We start from the raw sequence: 20,627 nt of genomic DNA on the forward strand, positions 1-20,627 counted from the left end.
TGGCTTCTTTTCATGGCTGCATTTAAGTAAAGGTGCAGTATTCCACTGATTTAGTTACACTGGTGCAAAATCTGGTTTATATTGGTTTAGCTTTTCTTATAGCATTGATCTAAACTGATGTAGACCAAATTAAGTGCGCCTAAATAGGGACTGGTTTCTCACTCCTTTTACTAAATTGCTTTTTCATGGATTTTAAGGACAAGAGACTACTGTGACAGTCTGCTCTCACTGCCTTCATTACAATGCTGAAGGACTTGCCTGTATTTATTTCTGCTTCAAGCCTAATAGCTGCGCTTCAACAACAGCATCTCTTTTAGACAAAATGACCAATCTAGACTAAAAATATTCCCATGTCTGTCCTGTCTGCAGTCTCTTACAGACTGTTACCAAGCCATTCCTAAGCCTGCTCTTTACTAGGTGTACCAGAGCTCCCTGTATCACTCACTGCAAGTATATTGTTTTAAATCTTCCATCGTTCTTATGATGCTTCTCTGAGGCCACTCCACTTTGCCTCAGATTTGGCTCTTCTGAAATATACTGTTACTCTGTGTTCTCCTTACCAATGCGTTGAATTAGCTCTGTACCAACGGGTCTGCCCTCTTCAGCACCTACCTCCCACTTCAGTCCTCCGTTCTGCAGGAGCAAAGACTTTATGTTGGACAGTGCAGGTCCAAGACCCAACTCTTGTTGCGCTATACTACATACATACACACACAATCATTTTCTAGTGATTTCTGATCTAGAGTTAGCTTTGATGCCAGTGAATCAGTTTTCAATCCACTCAGTATCTGCTGTGTTCGTGGTGTACAGTTTACTCAGCAAGACATTTTATGGCAACAAACCAGATGCCTTAGAAAAGTTTAAATATGTTACAGTGTCATTGTTACCTTCCCAACCAAATTTCAACCTGCATTCAGTAAAACACTGTGTAAGGTATGAACTGTCCTGTAGTATCCCTTATTATGCTCTGTATCATCTGCTCCATGACCCCAACTGGATTCAGGGTCAGGTGGCTTGCCCAGTCCGTTCCCTTCAGCCTCGTTCATACACTCAGACAAAAATAGTTTCTTTCAAACTTCTTGAACTTTACTGTTGTTCCAAAATTGTTTTAAATATCAACTCCAGAGAGTTCCCTAGACTGCTTTTTGAAAACTCTTCGATGCTTTTGTAAAAAAACACGTTCTCCTCAATCACTTTTTGAGTGGAAAGCATTTCAATAGCATCGTATCAGTGCATTATCTGTTCCCTTCCCAGTCCTCAAACTGCAGTCCTGTCGAAAATATTTACCTGAAGCCAATATGACTCTGCACATGGAGACCTAGCTCTTTTCTGTACTGGTGTTTCTAGTCAGTTATCTCTCTCCCCATCTGCTTTTGCATTTTGGTGTTCCTATTCTACTCTTTTTGGATTTGCAAGGTCAGTTACTCTAAGGTACCAAGGCGCAGAGCAGCCTGCTGAAATGAGCTCCAGAATCACTGGTACATTCCTCTCTACAAATGAGCTACAGTTTTGCTAACAGGTCACTGAAGATGGCACTACCTGTAAGTATCCTAAACAAGGAGAATTTGAAACAGTCTTTGGTATTGCAGAAGAGGCCAGAAAGGGCCTTGATGAGCAAACACATCACCCTGTCGCCCCCAGGCAGGAAGTGCCACGACAACTCCATAAGTTTATTAAAACATAGGGATCCCACTTAAAAAAGTGGCTTTGCCAACAGCATTTACATCCTTTGGGCTGAGAAAGCACTGCTGTCCTCCACATTTAGACCAGGGCTGTATGGTGTCATGGACAGGTGCTGCTCACCACTTTTTTAATCAATGACCATTAAACCTGCACAGTGTGTCAAAAGATATTCAATACGCAGATGCATGTAAGCCCTGTCTTCCTAAAAGACGTCTGAGCCACCTACAGTCAATCCACAGGGCAGCAAAACTGCAACAACCCTTGAGTAAGTTAAACTTGCAGCCCTCCTCCAAACGCTCCCTGAGGTGCAGGTGACCTTGGGAGATAGACAGCTTACCTTTCCCGGGGCAAAGGCTTGGGCTCTGGCCGAATAGCTGCCATGGAAGAGAGGGGCTGCCTGGCAGGAGAAGGGATGGAAAAATTCAAATCCAAGGAGCCTGTTTTCCTGTGCAGAGGCTCCAGCCCCATGGCTCCCTGCATTTCACTCTCGATAGGGCACGAGCCGGCCCTGCCGTGGCTGGAGAGGGAGGAGAGCTCGGGTCCCACCGCCCCTTGCAGGACTCCTTCGATGGCTGCCTGGGGGTCGTGCGTGGGGGACACGGACGGTGGGGAGCGTGACTTCTTTTTTGTTGATGCTCCTGCTAGAAGTTTCAGCAGCCCGCTCTTCTTCTCCTTCTGCAAAGGAACCAAACGAAATATGGGCAGTGAGCAGACATACAAACTCCCTTTGTTTTTCTTTTGGAAAATCTCAATGTGTGTGGCAGGAAACCTCCCAAAACTGCCATGACTAGATGTGGATCCATGTAGAACTTGAGCTTTCGATAATAAAGATCCTGTGAAAAACCCTCCCCATCCAACAGGGCTTCAACTTGCTCAGCAGAGTAAGGCCCTAACATATTGCAAAGATTATCTCAATTTTCAAATCCACCCAGGCAGTGATCATGTGCCTTTTGAAAGAAATAGTGCAGTTACAGTGGGAGCTGTAACTCTGAAGTTTGTAAAGCTACAAACTTCCCATGAAAAGAAGGCAGCAATTGAAGTGATCTTGTCCAGGAGAATCCTGTCCCTCAATAGAGAAACTCCCCAAAAGTAACAAATCAGGCCCTATGGCTAAAAACCTCCGCTGGGAAGCAGAAGGGTCTGAGGAGAGATTTCAGATCCCAGCCCATTGCAAGAGAAGCGCTCATCATTACTGCCTCGTTTACTACCTGATGCAGATTTACTGTAGGGAGAATGGAGGCAGAAGACAGTGGTTTAATAGCTCTTTCCAGCACATGTCCCCCTTCACATCCTGCATCATCACACAGCTGTACCTATTCGCCTCTCCCTCCCAGAAGTGGGTCACTTCTCCTCATGTGTTAAAATAAAGATATCACCTTGATGTTTGAAGACAGACCACAAAATTCACAACTGGCAATTGCAGTGGCAGTTCATGGGAGGTTTCAAAGTTCTACAAGGGTTTCTGATACAGAGGAATGAAAACAAGATAACATCACCCTTTCAATTAATGTGGGGAAAAAAGTTCCGCCTGAAGAAACACATCTGACCCTGTGGGTTTTATAACGGTGTGAGAAATCCTGCTGCACATTTACCTCAAGCATACACAAATAACAAATATTATGTCCTTCAGCTAGAAAGTTTTTTGGGTAGAGGTATTGTGTGCAGAAACTGGCACAGCGCTAGGCTAGACTTGCAATCAGCAATGGCGTGCAGTAAATTTTCCATTTTTTTTTAATGACACAAGAAGTTTTGCAAAAGGTCTGTTAGATTTCTTCCTCTTCTGTCAGAAGTGCAAGCCATTACCCAAGACTATCTTCAGAGACTCAGGGCTGTGAAGTTTAGCTATATTTGATAATTTGTTCTATAATAGGATCCCAGGGGATAAAAACGAACCCGGCAACTGAAACACTTATGGAACAGAAACTATCTCTCTGTCTTCAAGCAGGAACACTCTTTGGAAAGACAAGCCAGTAATTTATTTATTCTCTGTAGACAAAATGTCCCATGCAAGGTTTAAAATGATGCTCTTTTATGTGCTGACTGCTGAAGTAATTTCTCAAAGCAACTTTAAAGAATAGGTGGGCTACAATAAAATAAATATAAGCTTTTAGAAGATGCTTGGATTTACTACCATAAATATACTTAGAGTATCTGATATCTCTGCTCCCAAAGTTCTTGTTTGCACTCTTTAGCTGTCACAGACCGGTAAGAAAACAGAAAAACCTTAAATGTTAAGACACGGAAGAGCTAAAATGAAGCACAGTTGTTATCACAGAGACAATGTCCACTGATTTTTGAAGAGCAGAGTCTGAACTATGTTTCCAGGTCCCAGCCTCCTGCATACCAGGTTCCAACTATATGCTCTGTTTAAAAGGGCATTTGTCACTTACAGGACGAAAGGATCCATCCTGCCAAGATGTTCATCCAGGCAGAATCCATGGAAGCTAAGGGAGGCTGGCCATATGGCACCATCAGGTCAAAAATACTAAATAAATTCCCCTGGAAACAATAGAAAAGCAGACAAAACGCCCCCGATAAACATCTTCTTTCCCCAATGGGAAGGGATTGTTGTGGGAACTGTGGTAGGTGTGCATGCTGGAATTCACCTGAAGCACCAGAAAAATACTTCAGTAATTCTCTCACTCTCTAATTAAGAAATATCACTGCTGTCATCATGATATCAAATTTTAAAGCTCTTCACGAAATTGCAAAACTCTCCTTTCCCTGTGGCGCACTGAAACAATAGCTCTAATGATCCCAGCATACTGTGTCAATATGCATTTGAAGGTGTCTAAAGGTCAGTGACAGAATACAATGGCCATTGTGGGGCTCTGGAGAAACGGCTATTGTGCAGCAGTGAGCACTTTAAGCCTCTTTAATTGGCAGCTTTGCACATGCAAAGTAACTGTGTGAACTAAAGCCCTGTATAATGAACAATTAATATTCCTATGTGGTAGCAGCTTTTCTAATTTTTGCTTCTAATTTAAATACCTTGGCAAATTTTCATTAGTAAAACCTTGTGTGACTTAGACCATTTAAGGCACAGAAGCAAAGATCTTTGGAAAGAAGGAGATGCATATATTCACACGCGTCTGCACGTCAAAAAGCAGATGAGTCTGACAGTCATTCAATTTTGTTTACAAGAACGGCTTCCACTCTACATGGTTAGCCCTGGCATAAATTTCTACACTCAAGCTACTATCCCTCAGATAACAGAGAGCTATAATGAACTTGCTGATGTATCCTTTGTTCTACTTTAACAAAAGGAAAAATAAAGAATTGATTCTTAGCCCTTCTTAGTCCACTGAGCATTTTACTAAACTTTTGAGAGTAAGATCTCTGTTCTCTAAAGAGAGAAGATGACTTACTTCGATTGCTAAGCCTAGTCCTACTAGTCAAAACCTGAGGAGTCCCATCCTTCCCATCGTGGCCTTGGGCAAGATATTTAGAGGTGACTGATACTAACCACTTCGGGTGCCTGGAGATTAGACATTACATCCAGCTCTTTCTCCCTTTGAGTCTGGCAAATGCTCTCAGCCTTCTGGTATCACGTTGCCAGATCCTCTGGCGATGCTGCTCAGAGCACTTCAAGCAAAACAAAGACTGTCAGGAGCTGATAATTTACTGTGATGTCTCTCATGAGAAACAGATTGGGTTTGAACCTCCTGTGATCAGCAGTTCAACCTAAACCCCTTCATGCCTCCTCCCCGTATCTGTAAAATGGGACTAAGTTAAAACTCCTCCTTGTGCCGTGGGAATTCGCTAATGACTTCAGTGTTACAAAACTGTACATTTCTTTCAGAGCAACCGGTCCTTTTCCATGGCTGTAATATTAAAAAAAAAAAAGAAAAGATTTGGAATGGGATGTTAGTATGCAGTCCCAGCAGTGACTTATTGCAAATGTCCAAATATTATGAATTCATTTAATATTTAGTGTAATAGCAGCCATCCTTCACAAAAAATTTATTTAATATTTATACGGCTGTCCGAGACAGTCCTTTCTTCAGAGGTTTCACTGTAAATCAATGAAGCATTAATGGGCGTAAATGCTGTAGAGAAATCTACACCAATTGGTTACAGACTCCGTGGGTTTTGAAAAGAGATAAGAAGTTTACAGAGGACATATCTGATGACTTTCAGGAATTAAGTTTTTGAATGAAAAAAAAGATGGTTTACGTTTTCCATTCACGGACAGCTGTTTTAATGTTTTCTAGGAAATCTGTAATCTACTGAAACAGCTGTGTAATTATTGAGTTTTCTTTGTCTAGTAGCTACATTTCCAATTGACTGCAAACTGTGTTTGACGTCCCTACCTCCTGAACCTGCCAAGGTCAGACCTTCGCATCTGTGTTGATGGATGCATTCACAGTATGGACAGCACTTTTCCCATCTCCTGGTTACTGCCCACATGTTTACCTGAATTTAAATCACCACCTTTGTGTTGCTCAGGTTTTATTCTAGGAGGTTCGGAGTCAAAACTTCCAAACCATTAATTTCACAAGGATTAATACCATGTTCAAAAAAAAGCAAAAGAGCGAAATTAGCTCTTTCTAATAAATCCCAGGCTGTTTCTAGTTAAGGAAAAAAGAACTGTGAACATAGACAGTACACGCAGGTCAGAATTTCTTACTTCTCTAGCGAAGCCTATGCTTGAGACTCTGTTCCTACGGTGTAGCATGAAGGAATCTCGGTGGCAATCAGTCTCTGGCAGCACAAGGATAGGACGGGCAGCGTTTCTGTGACCCTGAAGCACACACCTGGGGAAGCCAGCACTTGGATAGGTGCAAATTCCCCTCGCTATGTTGCTGTGGGAACGTTTGGAAAAGTTAATACAGTCTGAGCTTAAAAGCTCATGAAGAACTAGATCAAAAGTAAAGTCTCAGATATGTAAATGTTGAAATATTTTGCTTCACAGTAATTGGGGATGATTTTTCCCCTCATTAATAATCCCACTTGAAGATAATAACTAGCTCTTCTTTCAGCTTGAGAGATGAGATGAGCACAGAATGCAGCTACTTCGTTGATGACTGAGTGATAACGGAGTCCCCTGTCTGCAAAGTAATAATCATGCCACAATCCAAATACCAATTATATATACTGCCTATATTAATACAGATTTTTTTTTTTTAAACCACGCTAATAAACAGAAAATTCTGTTTTAGTTTTCTTCATCTGCAGCTCCTAATACTTAATTTCCTACCTATCCAGGCTCATTAAATAAATGAGGAAACCTTACTGCAGCTGATAGAAAAACTGGCTGTAGCCATTGAAATGAGGTAATTTCTCATGCAACACCAGTTACATCAACAGGTAAGACAGACAGAGTGAGAAAAAAAGGTTTAATTTCAAAATGAAGAAAACAGAAACAAAACTGTTTAAATGCTGCCCTGAGCCCTCCAGGACAAATGAGGAGCTCATCTATCAGTCAGTACCCCCAAACCACCACTTTTATTCCTTGTTTAACTTGGTCAGTACTTGTTTCAGTAAATTTAAGTTAGTGTCTGTAGAACAGTGCATTTTTATTCTGATTCCAACTTGGCTACTGGTGATTGATGCTTGCATTGAAAGAGTAGGTGGTATTTTGGATTACATCTTTTAGGAAAAAAAGCTATTCAGGTTTTTAAATTATTTGACTAGAGACTTTGATAATTATTTAAAAAGCACAAAACCCAAACCAGCATCATCTCAAAGGAAAGCTTCAGGTCTGGGATGTCTTTGGATATGAATTTATCATTTGCAGTTTGCCACTATTTCTCATGAGGCATAGATGACATACTGAACAAGACAATGGTAATTACTTACTACACAATTACTTCTGATTTTAGGGAAAGACTAGTTTTGTATCATATATTGTATGGAAAAACTTGCCAAAGATTTAGTTTTTAATACAGACAACTGCTTCTGGCCAGAAGTCTGTTATTATAATCTCAGTATACAAGTTACATGCCAAGGCACAAAAAGGATTTTAGGATCATAATATCATTAGCTCTTAAATCCCAGCGATAGTAACATGCATACATATGTGCACAAACATATTAGACTTATGGTCACTAATTTGAAGATAACTAGTATTAAAGCCAGGAGAAAATAAGTAAAATGTCTTGCAGTTAGACCTGATTGGGAATTTCAAATGTTTTGAAAACAAAACTGAGAAGAAGAAACTAGTGTTCAGGTCCCAGTACAGCAAAGCACGTAGGCACTTCATCATGTGCTTTTGTTGAACTGGGGCGGATGCAAGGCTATAGAGACTTCTAAAAGAGATAAAGAGGGAATCTAAAAATATATTTGAATATTCAATTTAGATGTAATATTAGATCTTTCAAACACTGGAAAAAAGTTAAAGGCTATCTCAAAGGGAAAAAAAAAAACCTGAAGAGGAAGCAGAGAGTCTCAGCTATCTGTGAGCTTCCTGGAGGCTGCTGAATTCATAACAGGCAAAAGGTAAAAGGAATACTAACACAATTAATGGTGAATGAGGGACAGATGATCTGCTACACTGATACTGTCTTTTCTCTGTGTTTGATGGAGGGAGAAGCTGAGGGATAGATAGTTTCATATTTCATTGCTTTTCCTGGTCTGGTATGCAGGGAATAGGTGATGGTTATGGAAAGGATGGAAAGTTGTTAAGATAACGCAACTTACTCCATGCCCTGATAACAGTTTTCAGTGATATTTTTTAGTGAGAACAGCTGAAACAGAGCACCAGGGAACTCAAAACTACTGCTGTGATGAAGTAACTCAAAACTGTGTACTGATAAAGTGAAATGCAAGGACAACACCAAAGAAGGTGATGAAACCATGGTTCTCATGAAGCCCATGGCAACATTTCCACTTATTTCCAAGCAGCCACTATCTCTAGAACTGAGCTCAGATGGATGTGTTTTAGTCCTAATTTTAGTCCATCTCTTCCTTTGAAGTATGAGCAACCTCTCTGGGGACACAAAAGAAGGGAGTAGGTATGATACCCTTGTACACATTTGACATTCAGCTCCCTTCTTCACTCAGCAATCCACTGGATGTTTGATTATCCTACAACAAGTAAGGGAACTTCAGCACAAAGCATTGAGATCTCCCCTTCTCTGATCCACTCTCCTGCCCCCCCGCACAGCCTATACAGAGAGGTGTAAAGCACACACACTTCCCCTGGGGGCTTCCATCTCATTTCAGGAGAAAACTCAATCAAGGGGTTTCATGCAAGTGCTTCACGTGTAGGATGCCCAAGCATGAACAAGAGTTCCTGCTCAGTGGTATAAGAAATCCTCATCCTTTATTTCTGGAAGGAAACCTTGGCACCCTGTATAGCTGGGCAAATGCTGTGAATCCCAAGTGAAAGCAGGTAACTTCCTCAGAGTGAAAAAACAAGATCCAAGCCACCCTTCCCTTACTAATATCTCCTGCTGGTTTAGACACCTGTTCTGCTTGTCAGATTTTGTGAATCTCATTTTCTAGGCACTTAATTCTACCCCCACATTAAATAGGAATTATGAATTCCAGTACAAAGCAAGAGCCTTAAAGGTAAGAAACCTCCATCCGTAGCAAAAGTTAATGCCTATTGTGAAACTGGCCAAAAATACAGTGTGCGCTCTGGGAATACAAATCCCAAGTATTCCCATGCTACTATTGACTCTAAACTGCCTATTTTCACACAGAAAGGGAGTCACTCCTAAAACCTGATGCTCAGCAGCATCAAAAAAGCAAAAAAGAAGATTGAGAATTGTTAGGAAAGGTCTAGAGAACGAGGTAAAAAACATCTATAGAAAACAGCGCCACAGGAAGCCCTCCCATGCTGTGTCCTGTTCTGGCCACTGCAGCTGGAATAGGATATTGCAGGACTATGAACAGCACGGAGAAGGGCAATGAGGACCGTGAGAGGTGTGGAACAACTCCCGTACATGGGAGATGCCTGCCCGGAAAGCAGACAACTGACAGGAAATACGATAGTGGCCTACAAAATCCCTGCTTGCACAGAGAAGGTAACTCGGGAAGAGATCGGTTCTTTCCCACAATACAGGAATTAGGGGGAACCTAATGAGATTGTCAGGCAAATGGTCGAAACTGAAAAATAGGAAGCACTTTTTCACACAACACATAATTAAATGGAGACTTACTGCCCACAGTATTGTGGAAGCCAAAAGTATGAATAGGTTCAAAGGGGATTAGGCAAATTAATGGAGAACAGATCTAGCAAGGGCTATTAAAATAATGGTATGGATCCAACCCCTGCTTCAGGAAGTCCCAACAGGTAAATGAAACACTACTTAGAGCATACACAGGGTGACTCCACCTTGCTACAAAGAGATCATAAAAACAGTGAGAATGATTGCTATGATAAAAAATTAGCTATTTGGGTAAGAGCATAGGAAACGGGACAAAGCCAGGAATGAGCCCTCCCCTGTGCCCTCCCAGCTTTGGGAAATCAGCTGTTCAGAGACTTCCTCAGCTGCGGGGGTCTGAGAGAGGGCAAAAGGCAGCCAGCAGGATGCAGTGTCAGCCAAGGAAGAGACACAAAAGGTTGGGAACTGCAACCCCAGAGCACGTTCACAGCCCTGCAACTGCTATTTGGATTCCTCAGCTCCATCTCTGATCCAGCTCCATCTCTGCTGTGCAAAGCATTGTAGATCAGGGGCTGCAGCACTCACCCTGCACCAAGGAGCCACGAAAGTACTGGTGATGGGGCTGACAAGGCCCTGTTGCTTCCCGGAGACCAGCTTGCTTCCTAACCTGGCATTGCACTGCCTTTGTACATACTAAGGGCTTCCTTGGAGCTACCATGGGGGTCTCCTACCTAATGCTACACTGTGTCTCAAAGACCTACCCTAAACTGAAGCTCAGCAAATGTTAAACCTTTGTTTTAATATAAATCAAGTATGACTAGATGATTTAGGCAACTGTGGTAGACTAACTGTACTTTCCAGAGAATTTAAGCAAGACAGCTGGATAGAGTATGAGCATCCTTCTGAAACTTTAGGTTCATTTATTCAAACTAGAGAAGAATCTATCACAGCTTCACTGACAGCACAGGATTCCGAAATGAGAAAAAGACGTATAAATATATTAACTGTTAGACAAACTACTTAGAATTAGTGTTTTTAAATAAGGTCATTTAGACTGACTGGTTAGCTTGCTGCTCCTTGTCTCTCATAAGGAAGTGAAAAAGATTTATTGGTCCTGGGGAGCACTGGGAGCAACAGTCACATTTTGCAGAAAGCCAGAGCAAGCTCGCTCATTGAACACCTGAATGAAAGAGAATCAATGACAGAAGTCAGGATGTGCTTTGACATACTCTAATCTTACACATAGTTAGTTCTGGCTCTCCCCATTCACAAGGGATAGATTTCATTTCAGAGGCAAACAGTTAAAATTGCTTGGTCTTGCTTTGTAATCTTATTAAATGACAGGCGAGTGAGACTTGTATTTTTATGGAAAGCAGAAACATGTGGGTAAAAGGTTTGGATTAGTGGAGGTCATCTTGTCCCTTGTCGCTGATGTATCTGTTCCCACTTGGTTGATATTGTTCCAGCAGCTGTGCCACCTCAGGCTGTAATTTCAGCACTTCCAACAACCTAAATGGTATTGGGCTGGCCTGCACTCAGGGAAGATTACTTGTGGAAAATTCAGGCATCACAGGAGGTATATTCTTCTCTAAAAATCAATTCCCCATGGAAGAGGAAAAGGGTTGTCTGTGGACAATGAAAAATTGACAGGATTTGCGTGTACTAGACACTGGAACACACTATAGTGAAATAATTCCTACAAACAACAATTCATCAGCTCATAAAAGATGCATTTAGCTATAGACTGAGGAGTCAGCCGAGACTGACAGAACATATCACACCCGCATGTACTAGGGCCTAGAGGTGACAAAAGCAGAAGCTCTTCTTGCTCAGGCAGCTTATTTCTGAAAATGACCTGGGCTTCGCGCTGCCGCTGGGGTGGCCTGGACCGGGTGAGAGGTGGGAACAAGAGGGGCCCTGACAGTTCTCAGATGGTCTGGCATTGCAGAAGCAGGTTCTTGACACTATCAAAGCCATGAGCATGAAAATTTTGCTCTCTCTGAAGGCTGCCCTCCAGTTTTCGCAGCTCCCACAGCATCAAATCTGAACATCCAAGAAACAGTTCCTAATCTGGTTCATGCATAAAAAAAAAATCAGGTCTTGCCCCTGCTCCCTCCTGCCCTCATGAGAGTGTGTCTCAAACAAGGCAAGTGATACTTAGTAGCATCAAAAAGAGATATACCAATGCGCTCAAGCCAATGACTGCTTTCCTGGGAGTAAGGGGAAGCTCAGCCTCCCAGTGCCCATGGGAGTCCCTGGAGTCCCAGGTGCTCTGTATCCATGGGCATCGCAGGCTTCGCTGCACCCGGCAAGGCAGCACAGCACAGGGACAGAGCTGTTGTCTGGTGCACTGAGGTGTGATCAATTATTATGGTGAATAAGCTTTGCACACAAAGCAGCTGAGGTTTCTGCAACCTCCCCTGTCAGCTGTGCTACAGGCATTTTCAGTCCTACTACGTTTCCAAGCAATACCCTATGAATTACTCCTGGGACACACTGAGGTGGCTGAAGTCCTTTTCTCTTATAGGGACAAATTGATCACGTATGCTCTTTAAAAAATGAAGAAAGAAACCCAGAATCGTTTTAAAGGATTGCAAAGTAAGTGGCTGTCAGTGTCAGAGGAATGCCCAGGCATGTAAGTGACAATTTCTTTGATAAAGTGACCAAGGCACGGTGGCTTTCCAAATGTCACAACATTTGGGTTGTAATTATTAGTAAATTTTGCAATAGCAAAAGCCTTGCTAGAAGCTGCTCAAATCCTGGCAGCATTCATAATAAGAGCATCCTCTTCACCATCTTTTTTCCTACTTTTGTCTTTTTTTAACTTAAGAAATAAAAATGGAGCCATCAAAGACCATTTGCTAAAAAAAAAATCCCAATACCCTTATGCTTAAGTCAGGTCTTTAAGAGTATAAAATCCTCCTTTCTTAAAATAAAGAGCTGAGCAAGAAGGATCATCAATGAAAAATACAGCTAACCAAAGGGAACAACTAGGGTATAAGTAGGGAAGGAGAGTCAATAGCACCGTGGCTATTTTTCCTTTTGCACTAAGCCTTGTTTTACATTGCAATCCTATCCCTCCATTCTAGCTTCCCTTCTTGTTTTATCCACTTTTTCTTCCCTGACACATGACCTGTAGGTATGACCATATAATTAAATGCAATTGAGTTGCACTGATTTAACTAATTACCACCTGTCACATGTGCCACCTAAGCCAATATTCTCCATTTCCTCAGTCCGCTCCAACTGTGAGACAAAACATGCTAACTGAAATGTCAGGCTTAAGCTGATTTGGGTAACCCAAGATATCCGAAGACATGCTTTATGTCAAAGTTGGTAGTAGGATACTTTCAGTGGTGCAGCCAGTGAGTGGCATCTCACGTGGGTTACACACGTATTCACATCTGTAGCCTCAAGAGGTCTCTGGACACAAATGGCTCATTTGTTGCTTGTCTGGAGCATGCTACGCAATGAGGCAGTGACATCTGGTTGGTGTTTTCACATATGACTACTGCAGAAATAATTAGCAACGACAACACATATACAGCGTATTCCTCTTTGCTCTGCCAGCTAGTTGACTGATGCGGAAGAGGCCAATGTGACCTGAAATCAAGGGTGGATCCTGCCAACTAACAGCAAGAAATAGTCAATTGTAAGACATATAAGCTCAAAATGCCTCTGTGAAGATGGTGGTCACATGCACCTCACATCTGAAAATGATGGAAACTATATAAAGATAAAATCACTACTGCACTGGAGCAGAAATGACAACTTTGTCATAATAGTCCATCTGTGAGTTTGCCTACCATAGATGAAGACGAAAACCCCTTTACACAAGTCAGATAACAGGGCAAGAAGATTTCCCCTTGTCTGCAGTGGTTGATCGACTGATGGTCTGTACAGATTGACAGCCTTTCTTATTTTCATTGTAGCAAAACAGTGCAGGTAAACATTGACTTAGAATTGTCTCATCTTCAATTTGATCATGGTTGATTGAAATGTCTCTGCCTATAAAGATAACAGAATTAGTAGTCCATTAGTTAAGCAATCACAACTTCTATTAAAGCTCCTGTACTATGATTACTTTGCTGTATCTGACAATCTTCCCACAGCAGAGCAGGCGATATGATGAATATCTTGCACAAGTTTGTTCTTTCAACTTCTTCCTGCTAGGACAGCAATGTGTGTGTTTGAGGGGTCCTTTCCAGTCTTGCGTTCTCCCTCTTTTTAACTCAGAAGCATACATGCAAGAACTCAAACTGCAGATAACCAGATGCTACTAGTTGCCTTGCAATGTTTTCCAGTTAATGATTTTCTGTCAAACCAAGACGACGTTTCAAGTAGGTACCAACAGGACTTGTCTCAGCCCCAGTGCTAGTCAATCTTTTCATTAATAACTTGGTAGGTGAGCCAGAGAGTACACTTCTAAAACCAGCAGTGGGCACTGAGCTGACTAAGTCTGCAAGCAGTTGGAAGGTGTACTGGTTTTAGCTGGGATAGAGTTAATTTTCTTCGTAGCAGATCGTATGGGGCTATGTTTTGGATTTGTGATCACACAAGGGTAATAACACACCCCGTTTTAGTTACTGCTGAGCAGTGCTTACACAGAGTCAAGGCCTTTTTTGTTTCTCAGGCTGCCCCACCAGCGAGTAGGCTGAGAGTGCACCAGAAGTTGGGAAGGGACACAGCTGGGACAGTTGACCCCAACTGACCAGAGGGATATTCCATACCGTATGATGTTGTGCTCAGTAATAAAAGGCGGGGGAAGAAGGAGGAAGGGAGGACATTTGGAGTGATGGCGTTTGTCTTCCCAAGTAACTGTTACCTGTGATGAAGCCCTGCTTTCCTGGCAATGGCTGAACACCTGCCTGATGATGGAAAATAGTGACTGAATTCCTTATTTTGCCTTGCTTGCACGTGCAGCTTTTGCTTTACATATTAAAGTGTCTTTATCTCAATCCATGAGTTTTCTCACTTTTACCCTTCCGATTCCCTTTCCCTTCCCACTGTGCCGGGGAGTGAGTAAGCAGCTGTGTGAGGCTAAGCTGCCTGCCAGGGTTAACCCACAACAGAAGCACAAACAGGGTAAGAATTCAGAACAATTTTCCTAAAATGGAGAATTGAACGCAAATCACCATGGTCAGATCTGCAAAGACAAGCATGGCAGGCTACTGTTAGGACGGAGAAATCAAATGCACAGTGCAAAATGAGGAGTGACTGGCCAGCCAGCAGCTCTGCAAAAAGGGATATGGGAGTTACACTGGATCACAAACTGGGCATGGGTCAAGATGCTGCTGCAAAAAAGGTGAACTTCATCTGGAAACATCTAATCTCTAAATTCTCTCAGTGCCAGGAGGCACACAAGGCGCGAACATCGTTCTTCCGCTTCGATCGGTCTGCGGCTGCGTGCTGTGGAGTCACCCAAGGGCCACAGCGCCGTCTTCTGTTGTTTTTTTCCTCAAGACATGACCGATCCAGTTCCATCTCTTCCTCCTCACTTCATTACTGATTTTCTCCGTCTCCGCCATTTCATTTTTTTTTTTGAAAGCTGATGCTTGTTGCTTCTGCAACTTTTTATTTTTTTCCCGGGAGGAGGTAGTTGGTCTCCTGCCCAACCCCCATGACTTGGAGGGCCAGTGGTTTTTCTGTCAGGGTGGCCTTCCCTTAGGCTGCGTTGGTTCGCGGCACCTTCTTCAGTTTTATCCGGTGCACCCTCCAGAGAGGGATCCCCTATCCACCACCCAGGGGACGCGCCTTCTAGCTGTGCAGCCCCAGCCGAAGGCATCTGGGAACATACCAACCAACATTTTATATGTAAGCCATGGAAAGTGCTTATTCCATCCTAATTGGCACTAACAAGATCTCAGCAAAACTCCACTCTGGAGCACTGCTCTTTAAGACCCCAGCAAGCTGAAGACTGCCTAGAGGAGAGCTGAAAGTGTAATTAGAGGCCTAGAAAGAATTACATGTGAAGAAAGGCTAGGAACTGGGCTCAGTGAGGTTGAAAGAAAAGAATTCTTGAGGACTGAACACATTATTAGTTCTCTAACACGTGGAAGGCTGTCAGGAGAAAGTTGATCAGCTGTTCATCTGGAGCAGGACACGAAGAAGCAAGATTAATTTGTAACCATAAAAGATTCAGGAGGGATAACAGGGAATTTTCTGTCCCTAGGCATATGAAAGGACAGGAATAGATTTCTCAGCAAAGTTGCCGAATGATCTTAATTGAATGATTTTAAGAAAAGTTAGACAGACAGCTGTGGTGGGTAGTTGGCATACATCTGACTCAACATTTCCCATGGCTGGTGAATGGAAACCCATCCCAGGCCTGCGGGGCCACCATTCTTCCTGCCTTCTCTGTGCCACTTTCCCTGCTGGCCAGCTGTATCTCTTGGCCAGGTTGTGTCAAAGCAAGCCTGCTAACCAGGAGTATCTGGCTTAGATATAAAACCTGCCCAGAAAAATTTTAAAAGTTGGAAAATCAGTTCTCTCTTTTATGTTCTGATCAAAGCCTAGCTTATGTGTTTCCCTTGCCACAGCAGGCACCATCTTGTTGATAGGATCTGCCTGCCCCACCTCCCCCCTTTTCTGTCTCAAAACTTAAGATATGAAGAATAACGTGATGCTGTACAGGAGGGAATAGAGATCTCTGAAGTCATCAAAAAAGCCAGCTAGTTCCATTTTAAAATATACCAGTTCTGAACTGATCATGAATTAGGACTAAAAAATACAGTACAGGAAATCTACTTTACTGCAAAATAAGTTGGCCATGGACTCACATTAAATTACTTCTTCTCTCCCTGGGGTATCTGGTGATGAAGCCCAATGCCAGTCTGCTGCTCGCATGTTGAATACAGTGAGCTGTGAGTGAAGGTTAATATTTTAGCTTCTGTAGTCTTAACTTACAGAAACATATCAGTGAATACAAACGGAACAAAATATATGCAAAAAAGCAAAGACACAGGTTGAGTTCTGCCTTTATAATGAATTGCTTTTTAAAAGGTTGACTGCTTGACACCCTATATTAATTGATTACAGGCAGCCTGCAGACGTAGTGTCTGTAAAGCAACTTTTGCATGGTGTACTTTCTGAATTCCTGAGACTGATCTTTTCTCTAGAGGGCATAATAAGAGCATTTTTTTTCCAGTCCTTCAGAGACCAGCACTGACTCCATGTCTTGACTTGGTCTGAAGGGAATTACTAGATGCTTGAGACGTTCAGTCAAAAAAATAACAACCCAGAATGACTTTAAAGTGGCTTTACCATTTGGCAAAAGAAAAGCTGAGGGCTTGTGAATCTTTCTGCTGCTACTGCAAAATGAAAAATAAACAAAAATGTACAAAATAAGATAAATATCCCTTTGCTATAACTTGGTTTTGCCCTCGAGTTGCATGATAAAAACAGAAACGTGCTGCAGATATCTGTCGTCTGTTATAATATGCTGTTCCTACAGTACCGATGTTTGTCAGAAACTGCAATTTTATTTAGTTTATGTAATTCTTCTAACAGAGTTTACTGAAGTATTTCTGCATTGACGCCAGATATTTTAACCCACCTATTATTCATAACTATAGAGAAAAGCAAGGAAAAATACCAGTAACTGTGTGACCGAGAAAAGAAACATGGGCACTGAGAAGTTGATTATAGCCAATTTTCACAGGAAAGTTCAAACTTTGTCTCCATCAAACAACTTCACTGGTACTTCCGATACTTGTATCTCAGTGAATAATCTCTGTTGCCTCTTGGTGGTTTAAGACTTACTGGCTTGTGAATTCATAGTTGGAAAACCACCAAAGAAAGCAAATGAGTCCTGGACACGTGGGAGGCCAAGGTGCCACCAACTCTGACACATTGCAAGTTGTTTCATTGTTTTCAAGGCATCCAGCTTCTTACTGTGTTTTTTCTGCTGGACTGGTTTCATCCTGCATCTTCCTTCCTGGGAGTGGTGGGGCAGTGGCAGCCCCATGCCAGCTCTGTGTGTTATTGCTCCAAGGCAGAAAGTGAAGGACAGGCACAGCATTTGCACTGTTTTTTTTTTTTTCATCTGTGCGTGGGAATTGGGAGCTTGATGTTATGAGGCACCAAACCATGTTCTTCAGGAACAGGGCAGGGAGAGGGCAGAAGCTGTGATGGGATGCTCAGCTGCAGAGCTGTGCGGTCTGGGATGGGGATTGGCCCTATGATCCCTCAACAGCCGGCATGTGTCAGTGTCTCCCATCGATACCACAAGAGTGCTTACATTTCACCCGACTAATCCAAGGAGATGCTTGCCATCCCCTCCCACAGCCTGGCCCCATCCAGCCATCTGGTCCTGCGTGATTCCTTCTGCAGGCGGGGGAATGCCATGGGAACGCCAGTGCCGGGATGCTCACACGCAGACACGCACACGCACTCGCGCACACACACGCCTCCAGCCTTCTGCTTCCAGCGCTCCCTTGCATGCTCTTTCTTTTGTCAGTTCCACTTTCTTCCCCAAGCAGCACTAAGGATTTAGTAAAAGCCCGTGGGTCCTCTGTGTTATAAGATTAGGTCTCTACAGGTGCCAGAAGCACGCTGTGCCTTGGCATCCAAACAGCTTCGTCTCCAGTTAGTAGATAAACTGAATTTCCTCTCGAAGCTAAAGCACTCTCCATCCTCGCCTCCCCTGGATCTGCTTCCCCTTATGGCGGCAGAATGCAGCACAGAAACACTCGAAATGGCGTTAGAGAAATCCACCGCGGACACTTGAGAAATCCTGTGACAGCACTATGAGGCAGATAAGCAGAGGCGGGGGGAGAGGAGAGAGAAGAGAAATAGATTTCGGAGACTGCTTGGCAGCAAAGTCAACGCTTGAAATATCTGGGGAGTTTGAAAGCATTTCCTAACATCAAAAATGCGAAGAAGAAAAAGAAATTTTGATCAATGGCTTATTGCCCTTGATCTAAGCAAAAGAATCCTAGCTAGTCAGAAATAACAGAAATCTGTTTTATTGCAAAGCTGAAGTTTTCTATGTTTTGACAGCTGGGGCTCATGCTTTTGGCTGGGTTATTTGCCAGCCTTAAAATATTCATCAGCGAGTTGCCAGGTTTTTGTCCTTTCAAACTGAACTCTAACAATGAAGGAGAAGGTGCTGGAAAAATTTTAAGCACGAGTTCTCTGCCCTAAAACAGAACTTTGTTGCCTGAATTCACATGACCAGAAAAAGAGGTTTCCATTCCCTGGCCAAGTTTCTGGTGAATCACTTGCTGGTCACAGAGCCAAGATTTGCTTTCTGGAGCATGGGAAGCAGTGGCTCATTTGTGATGAAGACAGCCCCCTTGCCTTTGTTGAGAGGAAATGGATTAACAGTATGTATTCGGTGCACAAGCCTTGAGAGAACTGAACTAAAGTATTCCAGATCAAAGCATCCTTACCGAAGAACAAACTGGAACACACGTTAAACTGAAAAGTCAAACCTGACTCTGAAAATCATCGGTGAAATGTTGGTGTTGGTGGCTCCAGGATCAACTCAGATGTCTTACAGAGTACCGAAGGAAATTAGTGTCAGAGAACCTATTCTTTATCTTTTTAATGCAAACTTTTACATTACTATTTCAATGTTGCTTCCTCTTAATGCTTTCTATATTTTGATACACTTATTCTAAGAATTCAGCCCGGGGTTGTTCATTCTCATGTCATGTGCTGCTTTCATTTAATCACTTAGTTGTTATCATTCCATTTCATACCTGTTCAACTTAGGGGGCTTTCTTAGGTGAACCGATTGCAACATGAAAAATATTAAATCATTTCATATCTGCTAGGAAGACTAAATTCATCTTCCAAAATTTCAGGGTCAGTCACATTGACTTTGTATCTGAAAAATCTACTTTCATCAATTCTGCCCTTAGCTTCCTTTACTTGTCCCAGGGTGACCACTATTTTTGTCATGTCATTTTATATCTACAAAGTCCTTGCAAGTACTCAACACTTCACTTTTGAGACTGATCTTCCATTTTCTGGATAAGAAACTAAATTTCTTTAGTGGATATGAAGTGATAACAAACCATTTTCACTCAGGGACAAGTTAATATGAGAAGAAGTTGCAATGCAGAGAGTAACACTCAGTAAGTGAAAACTGAAGGTTCACCACCATGTAGGATCAGGCGCTTCAGGCAGTTTCAGTTCTACCAACTGATAGCTTAAACAGACAGCAGTAATGTGAACGAAGGTCAAAGAGCATCTCAGAGTTTACAAAGCTAAATTTTCAAAGTGCCTTTAATTTAGTCTCCAACCCTACGTAAAGCCAGGGTGGGTGACTGAGCGTGCAGGTGGCAGGTCTGCACTGAGGGACCTTGCCTGGTGGGACCCGGCACTGGGCTGCAAATTAGGGGAAGGCAGAGGAAGGCACTGGCAGAAAGGGGGAGCAGTGGAGAGGGAAGTCTCTCTGGTCATGTCTATACTGGCATATAAAGCAAGGCCAGGATTTAGCATCAAACCCTGGTCCAAATCCATTAACCATTGTGGGTTCGGCTTATATCAACTAGCACTCTCCCAGGACAATGTACGGGCACTGTTTGGGCCACACCATGTACCAGGACTGTTCTCAATAAGCAGTCTGGATGCAGTCACCCTATTTTGGGCGGAGAAGAAAGCTTAGAACTTGGATGAAAGTCACGCAGGGACACTTGCAGGGCCAGAAAACAGGCCTTGGCTTGTTCTGTCTTGTAATGTAGTCCTTACACCAGGATCATGCCAAAGATACTCTATCATTTGAGGAATGCAGCTATTTTGAGCAGAAGGGCCAATATTTGAGAAAGCGAGTGACACCGGTGAGAACAGACAGATGTTTATTGATTCAATCTTCACATGCAAAACTGTTGGTGCATGTTCAAAGTAATTTTCTGAAGATGTGTCTCTTGTTATCTTAACATC

The 20,627-nt window shown here is 42.7% G+C and overlaps 1 protein-coding gene across 1 annotated transcript in view; it reads right to left on the reverse strand.

Annotated features, from left to right (window-relative positions):
* SH3RF3 (SH3 domain containing ring finger 3) overlaps positions 1-20,627 on the reverse strand; it is a 248,411-nt gene that overhangs the window by 8,945 nt on the left and 218,839 nt on the right. The window contains exon 9 of the mRNA XM_082337659.1: positions 2,021-2,358. Within this exon, the coding sequence (XP_082193785.1) occupies positions 2,021-2,358 (338 nt within the window). The remainder of the gene's footprint in view (positions 1-2,020; positions 2,359-20,627) is intronic.

This window comes from Platalea leucorodia (genome assembly GCF_965183815.1).
Source record: "Platalea leucorodia genome assembly, chromosome: 2".
In the NCBI taxonomy this organism is placed as follows: Eukaryota; Metazoa; Chordata; class Aves; order Pelecaniformes; family Threskiornithidae; genus Platalea; species Platalea leucorodia.